General features: G+C 38.7%; 1 protein-coding gene across 1 annotated transcript in view; it reads right to left on the bottom strand.

Moving 5' to 3' along the window:
* Nucleotides 1-14,152, bottom strand: part of lrp6 (low density lipoprotein receptor-related protein 6) — a 182,276-nt gene that overhangs the window by 164,196 nt on the left and 3,928 nt on the right. Inside the window, exon 2 of the mRNA XM_043709456.1 lies at nucleotides 13,481-13,874. Coding sequence (XP_043565391.1) covers nucleotides 13,481-13,874 — 394 coding nt within the window. The remainder of the gene's footprint in view (nucleotides 1-13,480; nucleotides 13,875-14,152) is intronic.

The raw sequence follows: 14,152 nt of genomic DNA, 5'->3' as shown, positions 1-14,152 counted from the left end.
ATTTTAACCACAATGCCAATTATAAAATATTCAAAGTGGGCTTGATGATATGCACACAAGCATTTCAGCTATCTGTTTATCATATTCTATTGCAGGAAATAAACATTTCTCAGCATACAATTCAAATAATGCTTCCAGTTTGCCAAATATTTTGATGGATTCCACATATAAACTTTAAAAGCAAAAGATTGGAAAGGTATATAGAGATATTATGTTTTTGAACATACCAGCCTACAACCGTCAACAGATTCATTTAAACAAGAAAGTAAAAGATGTACCCACTTGGTGGAAACAAGCCAAACTGGTGCTTAAACATCCATTGAGGTTTATGGGCTTTTCCCTTGGAAAGGGAATTAGCAGATCAGAAGACCCAAGAAAGCATGGATCTCTGTTGGATTCTGCAGTGCGATTTGGCAGGTTTAATTAACTTCCCTGCTCCTCCAATACTGTCTGACTAGCTGTGTTTTCCCAGCTTCCCTTTTTACCAACTCTGTTTAATTCTATAGCCTTTTTAACTGCATATGACCTCAGCGATTGCTTTAATATTGAAGCCATTTATAAGTATCCAGTTGTCCATATGACTGTCATAATAAGTAACAGACATTATGACTCACTTGAGTTGGAAGAATCACAAACTAAATGAAATATTCCAGTAAAAGATTGTTAACATGTTCCTAGCATTTAGAAGGTATTCACAAACCATTCAGTTTTAGTTGCCCAGTTCAAGAAGGAGTCTATCTGCTTAGTTATTTCTTTCTAACACATCTTTGAAAACTACACAATTCTTTTTTAAAAACCTAATACAGTACATCAATACCACAGCATTTCTATTGTCCTTCTCGACTGATGCGTACAGATCCCACAAGAATAAATTCTCTCATGAGCCTGAACAAGCTCTAGGAAACAACATCACATCCTTTGTATGAGGAAAAATGGAACAGTAAACGCTTCTATTTTGGACAATGTTTGAAGCAAAGTATTAGTATCTGACATTAATTCTGCTCCCACAGCCTTTGGAAGGGAGAGCTAGCAAACAGTATATTCCAGGACCTCAGTGAACGATACTCACACCAGCCTTGGTGAATCATCGTTTTACTCTTTCACTTCACTCCTTCCTGGGAAAGGAAAAAGTGACCAACTGTTCCCCTCCTAAGTCCAACAGTACATCAATTTTAAGAAAATGGAACATAGTAAAAAAATCACGGTCTATATTTCAGAAAGGTATTACAAACAAGACTATTTTTCTTTACACACACCTGTTTATTTCTATAAAGCAAGACTGTTGTTTCAATCAAATTTAAAACAGATATGATCATATGGCAATTCAAAATGAAATTCCTAAGGGTGGGCTAACCCAGTATACAATAATTTGATCCATGAACATCAGTCAAAAATTGCATTGAATTCTTTTTTATAAAACAAATCAAAAATAATGAACCTCTTGTAAAATAAAATTACTGGAAATACATCAGGATTTCTCAAACCAAATCAAGCACCACCATTACTTGTGTATCTACTACCAATACCATGGAGAATAGGACATTGACTCCATTTAGAAAATTTCACATTTCAAATTTCATAGAGTCATAGAATCCCTAGAGTGTGAAAACAGGCCTGTCGGCCCAACAAGTCCACACCAACCCTCCGAACAGTAATCTACCCAGATCCATTCCCCTACCCCTATTACTCTACATTTAACCCTGATTAATGCACCTAACTTACACAGCCCTGAACACTATGGGCATTTACCATGGCTAACTCACCTAACCTGCAATTCTTTGAACTGTGGGAGGAAACTGGAGCATGCAGAGGAAACCTGGGACATCACTGACCCATTTCCCTCAAAAATAGCAGGCTTTCAACAGTTCAGAAATCCAGCTACACAGTGGAATGTTTCTGCTGCATACTCCTTCACTGTGGAGGAAATTAAATCCGACATTTTGGGAGTGGGCAAAATGTTGAAAAGAAACAATAGGCAAAAATAATGGTCTCACTTTTGAAAGCTCAGTAAGCAGGAAAAAAAAATCTTAAAATGAACTATTTTTCGAATAGCTAAATAATTATACCAAAAATAATCTAAGGCATCATCAACAGTTCGCAGAAGTTTGGGCAATGATTTTTGCCAGTCTCTTCCTCAGGACATTAACTCATGTTAAGGTACACGGAACTTCAAAATAGGAACATCAGGATTAGGACTGGGAGTAGTTTGAGCCCACTCCACCAATTAATAAAATGATACTAACTGTCCTCTAGGGCTGAACTCTAGTAAGTTTTCAAGTTCAAGCCCAGACAATCATCTAGTAACAGGATGGATGAAAATGTATCCACTGCAGAACAAATGTTGACCCCTCCCCAATATTAAGCTGTTTCCAATGTAAACTACTGACAATGCACAGACATTAATAAGTGTTTTTCAAATAACTTCCCTACACGCAGTAATTCCAATAAAGCAATTCAACAAATGTTTGCGAAATATCTGACCACCTCCATCGCAAATGCCTTTCTGTAACAATGGTAAGAAATTAGTAGTCAAGTAGTTATCAACTAATCAATGAGTCATGCCGACTATATTTTGCATCTGTTGAGTTAGACTTACCCTCTTAAACTACTGGTGAATGTCATCACAGATACCCAACCCCACGAAAAACTGACATGACTAAACAGTGGTATAATTAATGAGGATGATTTGATGCTCTAAATTCACTGATTCTAAGCAGAGTTTGTGCTTTAAAAAATTGTATATAAGCTTCTTAAATAGCTTACTGAATAAAACAGAAATTGATACAGAATCAAAATGTATAAAAGGTCCCACATTAAATTATTTGATGTCGGTTCTAGTGGTTATAATTTAACAATAGTTAAAAATGCTTTGGCAATGTTAGATTAGTGATGGGTAGAGAAAGGAGGGATGGTGTTGAAGGTTCAAATATGGTTTCAGAATCTGATATTGTTATGCAATGGCTCCAACAAATATGTGCATATATGTGGAGAAACACAAGAATCAAATTTAGTTTTGATTCCTTCAGATGCTATATAGAAGTAACAAATTAGGTGTGACCAAGACACCAAAAAACACACAGCCTTGCTGACCCCGCAAAATCCTCATTACTAACAGCCTGGGAGTTTGTGCCAAAAACTAGGGACAGCCACCTCTCAGGCTAGTCAAGCAACCATCTGACAGTCATCATCTCAGAACTTTAACTCTCAGACGTCCTTGACAGCACCAGCAATATCTCTCGGAACATACTGTTCTGGTGACTTGACAAATCCACCCAAGGTGTTAACAGTGGTATAGTCAGTTGTTCCAGGGAGTCCCCAACATTGACTCAGCATTACATGAAGTCCAGTGGCATCAGGTCATACATGGTTGAGGAAATTTCTTACTAATTACATCATACACAACCTTCCCATTTCCCCCCCTCCCCCAGTCGATGAATCAGTACTCCATGTTGAGCACCACTTGGAGAATGCACAGTGGGTGGCAAGGGCACAGAATATGCTCTAGGTGCAGGATTTCAATATCTATCACCAGGAACAGTGAGGTAACACCACTATTCACTGAACTGGTCAAGTCCTAAAGGGTATAACTGCTTGAATGTATCCGTGGTAGGTGAGGAGGGAACCAAAAAACAGACAAAAGCTGTTGCAGATGCATTTGTCCATGGCAATTAATAGGAAGTGTGACCTTTCACTGACCTTATGGAGAAAAATTCCCATCTTCGTGTTGAGGATACCCTTCTGGGTGTGTTAGGAAGGACGTGGCACTATTACTGTGCTAAATGGAATGGATTCCTGACAGATCGAGCAACTCGAGAACGAACATTCATAAGACACTGTGGACCATCAACAGGAACTGTATTCAAACTCTTAACCTGGCATATCCCTCACTCTTACCATTATCACCAGGCCAGGGAATCAACAATAGTTCAATAAGCAGTACATGAAGGGATACCAGCAGCAGAACAGGCATACCCAAAAAAAACGAGGTTGAAAACTGTGGTGCTGGAAAAGCACAGTAGGTCAGGCAGCATCTGAGGAGCAGGCAAGTCAATGTTTTGGGCATAAGCATTGATGAAGAGCTTATGCCCGAAACCCCGATTCTCCTGCTCCTCGGATGCTGCCTGACTTACTGTGTTTTTCCAGCAACACCTTTTTCGACTCTGACCCTCCAGCATCTGCAGTAGTCACTTTCTCCAAAACAAAAATGAGGTGTCAACCTGATGAAGCTACCACAAAGGAGTATGCACATGCCAAACAGCATAAGCAGCACATGATAGACAGGGCTGTGATTCCACAACAAGTGCATCAAATCCACAAATATCCTCATCCTCAAATGCCGATGGTGTAAATGTCAGCAAACATTCCCCTCTCTAACCTGATGACAGAAGTCAGTGATGCAGCAGCTAATGAGATTGGACCTAGGACACCACCCTGAAAAATTCCTGCAAGAGGTCTTACAGCTGAAATGAGTCGATGCTCAGACTGGAGTTGCTAGATCTGCTCTGTTTAGCTTGGTAATAATGCCACACAAGACAATAATTGTATGAATACAGGATGGAGAGGTCACTCTAATCGAAGCTGTCACAGACCAAAGAATATGCAACAAGTAGACTGGCAAGGACTTGGTATGCTATTCCTGCTTCTTGGGTCCCCCACCACCTGCCATAGACCCAGTTTGGTACGCTATATGCTTTAGGCCTTAGAGTGTTCAGCAGTATTCTCTGAAGCTACTCAGAATGCTGTGTCCTTGCCACCCTCAGTGCTTCTTGTTTTGCTGTTCAATACTAATTCATTAATATTGGGAGAGGTGCTGCCACAGCAGAAGGTTTCTTTATCCATATTTAACTTTATGTCACGAGACTTCATGGGGGTTGAGCTTGATGAGCATGACCATACCGAATAGTAGAACATGTCTGAGGGTCAAATAGCCTAGCCTGCTCCTATCCATGTTTCTATACCTTACAGATAACTTGAATTTATTGCTCAACTAGTCAATAGGACAGCTCTCCTAACTTTGGGAAAAGCACCCCTCCCCCAGCCAATAATATATTGGCAAGGACGACTTTTCAGGGTCAACAGGTCTGCATCTGCCATTGTAACTTCCAGTGCCTAGGTCAATGCCAGATAGTCTATCTGGTTTAATTCCTTTCTTCAGACTTTGCTGTGATTTTGATACAACTGAGCGACTTGCCAGGCCATTTCAGAGACCAATTAAGATTCAACCTCATTGTTGAGAATTTGGAGTCGCATGTAGGTCAGACTATGTAAAGACAGATCTCCTTCCCTGAGAGATTAGTGAACCAATGGGTTTTGACAGCATTTGAATGGATGGAGTCAGTAGCTAGGGAGTTTAGAGTTCCCAGTATCAGTAAACAAGATTCTGACATTCTCTTCAATCTTATGTAGGAAGCATGGCCACTTGAGCAACAGAGGGCTAGCATGCATATTATGGAGCATAAGATTATCCATCTACTAAATTCAGACTATCAACTAATACACTAGTGAAGCATCGTATAAATGATGAATCAGCATGTTCAAGGAGAAAAAGATTGCATATGTGCCCATAACAGCTTTCTGTTGCACAACACCAAAACAAATATTAGTCATGGTTCAGCATTTATACACACTCATGAGTCAGTCAAAATTATAGATTGAAGTTCCGTTTCAGGAACTTTTACAAAATAGAAATCTATGCCAACAGGTAGTGCAATACCAAGAAAACAATGCATTGTTGAAGGTTTTGCAAAGACGTTAAACCAAGATAATACCTGCCTCCCAGAGAGATGCAAAAGATCCAATGGCACTATTCTGAAAAGGAGCAGGGGAATTGTTCTCAGTGTCCTGACCAATATGTATCATTGAACAAACACCTTAAAGGAAAATATCACATTGCTGTTTGTGGGATCTTAGTGTTCAGAAACCGACTGTCACATTTACTAAGTTCAGAGTGACTACATCCGCCGCATCTGCTCCCAGGAGGACCAGTTCAAAATACGTACAACACAGATGGCCTCCTTCTTCAAGGACCGCAATTTTTTCCCCCCCCCGACGTGGTCGACGGTGCCCTCCACCGCATCTCCTCCACTTCCCGCTCCTCCGCCCTTGAGCCCCGCCCCACCAACCGCCACCAGGACAGAACCCCACTGGTCCACACCTACCACCCCACCAATCACCATGTACAGCACATCATCCGCCGTCACTTCCGCCACCTCCAAACAGACCCAGCACCAAGGATATATTTCCCTCCCCTCCCCTATCAGCTTTCCGTAGAGACCACTCCCTCCGCGACTCCCTTGTCAGATCCACACCCCCCACCGACCCAACCACCACTCCCGGCACCTTCCCTTGCAACCGCAGGAGGTGCAACACTTGCGCCCACACCTCCCCCCTCACTTCTCTCCAAGGCCCCAAAGGAAACTTCCATATCCGCCACAGATTCACCTGCACCTCCACCCACATCATCTACTGCATCCGCTGCAGCCGGTGTGGCCTCCTCTATATTGGGGAGACAGGCTGTCTCCGCCGGGTCCCTCCAGCCCGGCGCCGCCTTCCTGACCTGCAGTCTTCTTCTTGTCCTCTCCGCCTCCATCCTACTCCGACCTATCACCCTCACCTTGACCTCTTTCCACCTATCACATTTCCAACGCCCCTCCTCCAAGTCCCTCCTCCCTACCTTTTATCTTTTCCTGCTGAACACTCTCTGCTCATTCCTGAAGAAGGGCCTGTGCCCGAAACGTCGAATCTCCTGTTCCCTGGATGCTGCCTGACCTGCTGTGCTGTTCCAGCAATAAAGTTTCAGCAGTGACTACACCCCCAAAATGTTGCAAACAACTATTGAGCACTTTTGGATATCCTGAGATCATTAAAGGAAAGATGTAAACATATGCCTTTATTCCCTCACAAACACTGGTGGAACTATAATGAAATAAGACCTATTGTCTTTGGAAAGAGGGAAAGAGAAAGCTTTTAAATATTAGGATGTATGGGTGCAGTTTATTTAATTCTTGTGCCAACAAGCAGGATGAATTCAAATGTTGACAATTTCCAGCTCTGTTTTAAAATTTAGATCCCCAGACTTAATACAAAACTATACCCCTGAAGAATTTGGAATTTCTCAAAAGGAGTGGTGATCAAAATTTCAAGCTCAGAGAGAATATATTATTATGGAGAATGGACAAGATGACAGGAGGACATGAGCAGGCTAGAAGAATGGGCAGACGCTGGCTAATAACCAAAATATAGATGTACATTGAAATAAAGATTGAATGTATATTCAAAATGGCTAAAAATTTCTCTACCAAATAATTTTAAAAAGCAGGGGAATTATGTAATCCTCAACTTGCAAATAAAAACCTAATTTGCCTTCTAAAGGTTTAGTTACAAAGTTGACATAAGAAGACACGGAATCTGTGGTGTACAGGAATGAAAGCTGCAGGATCATTAAATTGGTAACCTAATTGTTTTAATGCTAGAGTCAGTAAATGGCAAAACAAAATTGAAATTTAAAAGTTGGATACTCAGTGGGTTAACAAGAAAAATTAGCTACAAACTCAATGGGTGCAGTAACATAAAACAGGCAAGGAATCTGCTACAATAGTTTATCCGGCCTACATTTATCTCTCACTCTACCATACATCACTGACTGAGGCACCTAGAGTTGAGTAATTAATGCTTTCTTGCCACATAATCCACAAAAACATGACCAAGTTCAAATGTGTAATTCTACATCCATCAGCTATTACATACATATCTAGGGGGAATGAGAGAAAATTTATAGTACCATAGCACAAAATATGTGGATAAATAATCCTAATCCTGGAATAAGGCTACTAATACAGCAGAGCAAACCACAAGTTGTTTATTATGTGCATTGCACACTCAAGTGTGCAGCATCAGAGTCTATCCCAGAAAGACTCACACTTGCAGTAAATGTAACAAAGAGGAAGCAATACACAGAAATCACTCCTAAAACAGGGATTTTTTTTTGTAAGCAAAATATTATTTGGGTGGTCATATAAATATTTTAAAAGTCATCCTTTTATATATAAATCCAGCATTTTTGACCATCTGCTTGCATATTTTATTGAGTACAATTTTGCATGACTTGGAGTACTGATTTATTTGTTACTGTTCATTTAGTAGTACATCACCGTGTAAAAGGGAAAAAAAAGGATAGACTAAAACCTTTAAAAATACTACTTTAAGGCAGAAGTAAGAGGAGAGATAACTAAACAGTTTTAATAAACATTGACTATATAAGTAAGATATGCCTCTTGGACCACTGATAATAGAAGCAAGACCGATTCCAGTGATTCAGATGTCCTGCATGCTTACCTCACTGTGTGCACATACGTTCATGAGCAAGTCGCTAACTGTTCCAACAGCTGTGTAAATAAAATGCTTTTCTACTTGCTTCTTCAGTTATTTGAGGCTTGCATGTGTATTTTTCTTTCACTTTTCTTAACAGTTTTGTTCAGCATGTGTACATTGAACTTCTAAATAGATCCAGATCAGAGAGAACTTGCATTTATTTAATCCCTCATGGACAAGACAAAAACCCAGTGCTATATAGCAGAAACAGAGAACGAGATAAAGGGGATGATGTCTAGCATAGGTCAGAAAGAAGTGACCAAAAACTTAGTTGAAAAAAAACATTGATTTTAGAAAGCTTTTAAAGTAGAGCTCGCAGCGGAGAGGTTCAGTGCAGAATTAAGAGATGGAACCTTGGGGTAGAATAAGTTGTACGACCACTGATAGAGAGATTAAAAGGCCAGATTCAGGGCTTTACACAATGCAGGAGAGAATAGGAGGGAGATAAGGAAAGTTCACCCAGGAAGAGATTCGAAGACCAAGCTACAGATTTAACATTTACTGTTTGGAAGACAAGCAGCCAAAGTGGGTCAGAGAGGATAGAGATGATTATAAATTGATCTCAATGTGGCTGAGTTAGAATTTGAGTTCTCAGGCTCAATGCCCTTTTTATGCTGAATGAGCCGATCTCAAGCAGTCAATGTGGAGCATTGCACTTGGCTTTCGTGTCCTTCAAGATTGTATGAACTGGAGGGGAAAAAGAACCTTACAAATGTTTTTAAATTCAAAGTGTTGAGTGAACAACATTTGGTGGTTGACTAAATAAAGCATACTATTTCCTTTAACTGTTATATGTAGACTATACAACAAATGGGAGTATCTGATTTATGCAAAGCTATCATAAAGTATTTATAAATTGAAGTTTTAAACAATTATTAACTCCTGTGGGAGAGATATTACTAGAAGTTCAGTCAAATGCAATATACAATGTTTTCATATCACATTCATTTGAACTTCAAAACTATTTATGGGAACAAAGGATTTGGAAGGCCATTTCACCCCTCAAGCCAGCTCTACCATTCAATCAGATCATGGCTGATCTTTCATCTCAACGTGATTTTCCTAGACCATCCCCACAGCTCTTGATGTTTTTATTATCTAGAAATTTATTGATTGCCTGACTTGAACACACACACACTACTAGTATTAGGTTTGCAGACTTTGTCTTTTTAAATTTAAATTATCCTTGAAATAGGACCTGTTACAGGTGGTAGATGAATTTGAATCTAAACAGAAAGCTTATTAGCTCATACAGGTGATTTGACTTAAACGCAATATAGCCAACAGCAATCTCAAGGGAATATTTAGGGTCACACTTTGCATAGAAGTGTAACAGTCAAGAAAATATTTTATACACTCCTGCTACCAATACAATTTTACAAATGGTAAATCATGGTTAACTTTCCAATTTTGTGCATTATTTGCATTTTGAAAACAAGTTTTAGTGACACTACAAAAAAATAAACACTCGGGAACCACCAACCAGAAACTATGAATTGAGCGTTCTATCCTTACATAGAGGACTAATGAGGCTAAAGTTATGATTTGGTCAACATAAAGTGCATACCCACAAGACTAACAAATGAAATAGCCTCACGAGTGTTATTGCTTCTATTTCGAATGACAGCAACCATCCAAGACCAACCCTCAGCAAATGCAATAAGAGAGTCAGCATTTACTGAAATATCAACTTCTCACTGTGAAAGCTGACAGGCAAGGAGCTGCACACAACACAAACCTAGATACTCTGAACTGCTCATAGATCTTGGCCTCGTTTCACAGCAAGATGATCCATACCATTATTTTAATTTGATGCAACCATTATAAGGAAAAGATAAGTCATAAAAATTATACCTTTTTAAAAAAAACTCTTCATACATTAAAAATGACATGCCAATTTCTTTAGACTTGCATAAAAAGAGTGTGCTTAGAAGTTAAGCAAAGGGTAGCAATGTAACCACAGACATCTCTTAAAATAAAATTCAAGTTAATGAAGAACATTTCAAAACAAATTAATATAACTTTTAGCCAGTTCTTCTTTAATATATCCAAAATGAAACATTGTTTCTTATTAAACTTCAACCTGAAATCAATATTTTCTCTAACTTTTCTACCCATGAACAGAATTAATACTGATGCATGTAACAAAATTAAGTTAGCATCTAGATATGTGGCACCAACATTGTTAAGAGCAAGATCTCAAAAGGCACTGTTTATATTGGTAATGGAAGAACATTCCTTGGAAATGTAAAAACCTTTGCATTCCTAGCCAGATCTCTGAATAATGGTGCAAAGATTATTGCGTGGCTATCAATTGGATATTTTATACTGTGCATATTTCCATACATTACTTATCCCCAGTTTACCTTTGTCTCCCACTTTCTCTTTCTTGTGACAGACAATTTATCTTAATGGTGATCTAATGTATTAATTCACAATTCATAATTTGTAAAGAAAACCCAAAATATCTTTGTATTTCAAATATTTGTAAAATGTTACCATAAGTATGAAAAATATACAGCTTCCAGGTCAGAGAGACGGATAATACTAGGCCATAAATTAACAGATTTACTGAATTCAATTTTAAGTTTCCCATGGTGGCATTTGCACTCGTGACCTCTAGGTTTCAAGTTCAGTACCACAGCCACTAGACTGAGGGGTATTTGTTAGCTTTTACATTGTATTTTAGTTACTCGACAGAAGAAAAATGGCTTAAGACCAGACAAGGATCTTTTGTCTCAGTTTGACAAGCTCAATACAGAAAGGAGGTGATTTGCCTTTTGAATTGATCAAAAATGTAAAAAAAGCAAATTTTATCTTTTCAGCTTATTGACTGTTCTTTTCTACTTACTACTGCTATGGAGACCAAGGAAAATGTCTAAATAATATCTTCACGTCAAACATATTAATGCAGACGTTAAGCGTCTGTAAATCTGGAGGCAGGTTAACTGCTGTGAACTGGAGAGTGAAGGTCTAAAAGATATATTTTCCCAGTATATTAAGGGAATTTTGAAAAAGGTAACTGCAATCTGTTCTGATAGAACACGATGGTTCTGTTGCCATGCATTCCCGTGTTATAAGAAAATCACGTTATAGCAGCACCATTTAAACCAGTGGGACTAGAATCATATTATAGCCAATACAGATAAGGAATGTTTGCATTCTACAAACAATGGTCTAAATTCTTTAATCACATTGTAGCCAATTTGCATTGAAAAAAAAACTTGTGCTGCAGCAGAACAAGCTTTACATTTGGAAACTATGGAAGAGAGAGTGTAGTAGTAAAATAAAAAATGGAATCCAGGGGAGGGAAAATGAAAGCTGAGGTAGATTGCAAAGTTGTAGTGACATTTATTCAACCCACGGATTTGCTTAGGTTTTTAAAATATTACTAATCATGAATTAATACACCAATTCACTATTAAGATGAATGGTCTCCCACAGTATACATAAAGGTAAACTGGAGAGAAGTAGTATTTGGAAATATGCAGAGTTTAAAATATCCGATTGATATCTACACAAGAGTCTTCGCACCATTATTCAGAGATCTAGCTCAGAATCCAAAGATTTTTAGAACTTTCCAAGAAATGCCCTTCCATTACTATTATGTTGAGTGCCTTTGAGATATTTCCTTTAATAATTCTATAAAACCAGCTGCAGTAGAAAGATGGGATCTTAATAATTTAATGTCTCTTTCAACTTAACTTTTGAGCTCCCTGCTTCCCATCCGAATATTCCATTTTCTGCATCTTTGCTCACATCCTCACCTTCCCAACCTTCCTGTTCACCACTCTTTCAAACTCTACATGCCAGGGGATGAAAAAGTAAGCAAACAAGTGACAGGGGCTGCAAACAGGGTGATGAAGGGCTTTTGCCCAAAATGTCGATTTTCCTTCTCCTCGGATACTGCCTAACCTGCTGTGCTTTTCCAGCACCACTCTAATCTAAAAATTAATGCAAAAAGGGTGGTCAGGGAGCAAGTGCCAGGCAGGCTGCAGGAAATTCATAGGATGACATTATTTCAGTCTCTTGGAACTGTCTCAAATAAATTTGAGATGTTAATTCCACTTGATTAATTGTAACTCTTGACCATTAATATCCTGTCACGGAAGAGTCGACCAGTTCATTGCAGATGACTAGAATAGGTCAGTAAACCTCAGATATACAATAAATTATGGATGGGTGTAATGTTTAAATCCATGACAACATATTACTGCATAGCCATCAGCTTTGAATAAACTCAGTCAATTAATTGTTTAAATTGATTTAAGTGATTGCACCAAAAGAACAGGAGAAATCAGACTTTTGAAATCATCGAAATAAATGCCATGCTTATCTGGTTTCGTTGACCTGCACTGAAAAGTACGTAATGTTCATGGGCAAGAAAACAATAACTTATATAATTAAATTACTAGTGCTTTATTGGCCTTTTTGCCCCCATCCTGCAAAAAAAACTTCAAAAACATTCTATGATTTTATGCTGAGCAAGAGTTAAAAATGTTCTGCCTCCAAAGTATTTTCAGTTGAGCTAACAAAGCTTAATGGGAGGCTCAGACTAGGATTTATTAATACTACATTGTTGTCCCTTTGTTTGGCAGCAGTAAAGTTAGTAGTGGTATCCAACTTTTAAATTTTAGACTATCTAAGTCTCTTCTATACCCCTCACATGGCATTGTGCTACACGAATTTGGTGAACAGTCAGCTGTATTTTTCTACGTAGCAAATACTGCACCTCTTTCCTGTCAAGAAAGAAGATGGCAATGTCACATGTACTTTGGTTTGAGTTAAAGTAGGCCATCTTGCAAATCTCTTAATCAATTGCATTATTGTCAAACATTTCTCTACCCTAACCCTACAGTTATGCACAGTATAGTTCCCCACTGCTGCAACTAGAACAAGAACATTAACTTTAAGAGTTGGAGAAATTTGCTCCAAGTAAGAATTTTGCATTAATTTTTAGAAAGAGTAAATAGCATTTTTACTTTCAAAACAAAAGCACAATTTAGAAGCAGCAACACAGACAAGATGTCCCTTTCCACAAAGGGCTTCAAAACAAAATTCACTAAATATATGACTGTGTAGACTGAGTACTAAAGTACATTGCACTCACCCCCTTGCTGGGTCCAACGTGATTGCCCTGGGTTGGTCGAGATCTTGCCAAAATAATACCTTCCGCAATGATCCATCTAAATTAGCAACTTCAATCCGATTAGTTTCGGAGTCTGTCCAATACAACTTTTTCCCCAGCCAATCACAAGCCAGACCATCCGGTGATACAAGTCCAGATATAACTACATTCTGGGAGTTCCCTGTCTGGTTTAGAAAAATCAGTTTGATTGCTTCTTCACTCACATCAGTCCAGTATACAAGATCATCTGCAAATATAAAATCCACCGCAGCTGCATCTTCTAAACCAGCAACAACAACTGTGGCATTAGTCTTGCCACCAGCAGCATCTACCAATCTCAAATCTCGTCGATTTGCAAACAACAGAAGTGGTGCACCTGTGTTCATAAAAGAAATAAAAGACATTGTCAGTTAAGCATTGCTAACACAAAAGAAAGCATGTGATTTGCAAAATAGCTGTAAAACAAAAGAAGTTACTTCAAAAAGCAAATGATTCATTTCATAATAAGACCATAAGACATAGGAGTGGAAGTAAGGCCATTCAGCCCATCGAGTCCACTCCGCCATTCAATCATGGCTGATGGGCGTTTCAACTCCACTTACCCGCATTCTCCCCGTAGCCCTTAATTCCTTGTGACATCAAGAATTTATCAAT

This window comes from Chiloscyllium plagiosum, chromosome 19 (genome assembly GCF_004010195.1).
Source record: "Chiloscyllium plagiosum isolate BGI_BamShark_2017 chromosome 19, ASM401019v2, whole genome shotgun sequence".
Taxonomy (NCBI): Eukaryota; Metazoa; Chordata; class Chondrichthyes; order Orectolobiformes; family Hemiscylliidae; genus Chiloscyllium; species Chiloscyllium plagiosum.
This window is presented reverse-complemented; position numbering and strand designations above follow the sequence as displayed.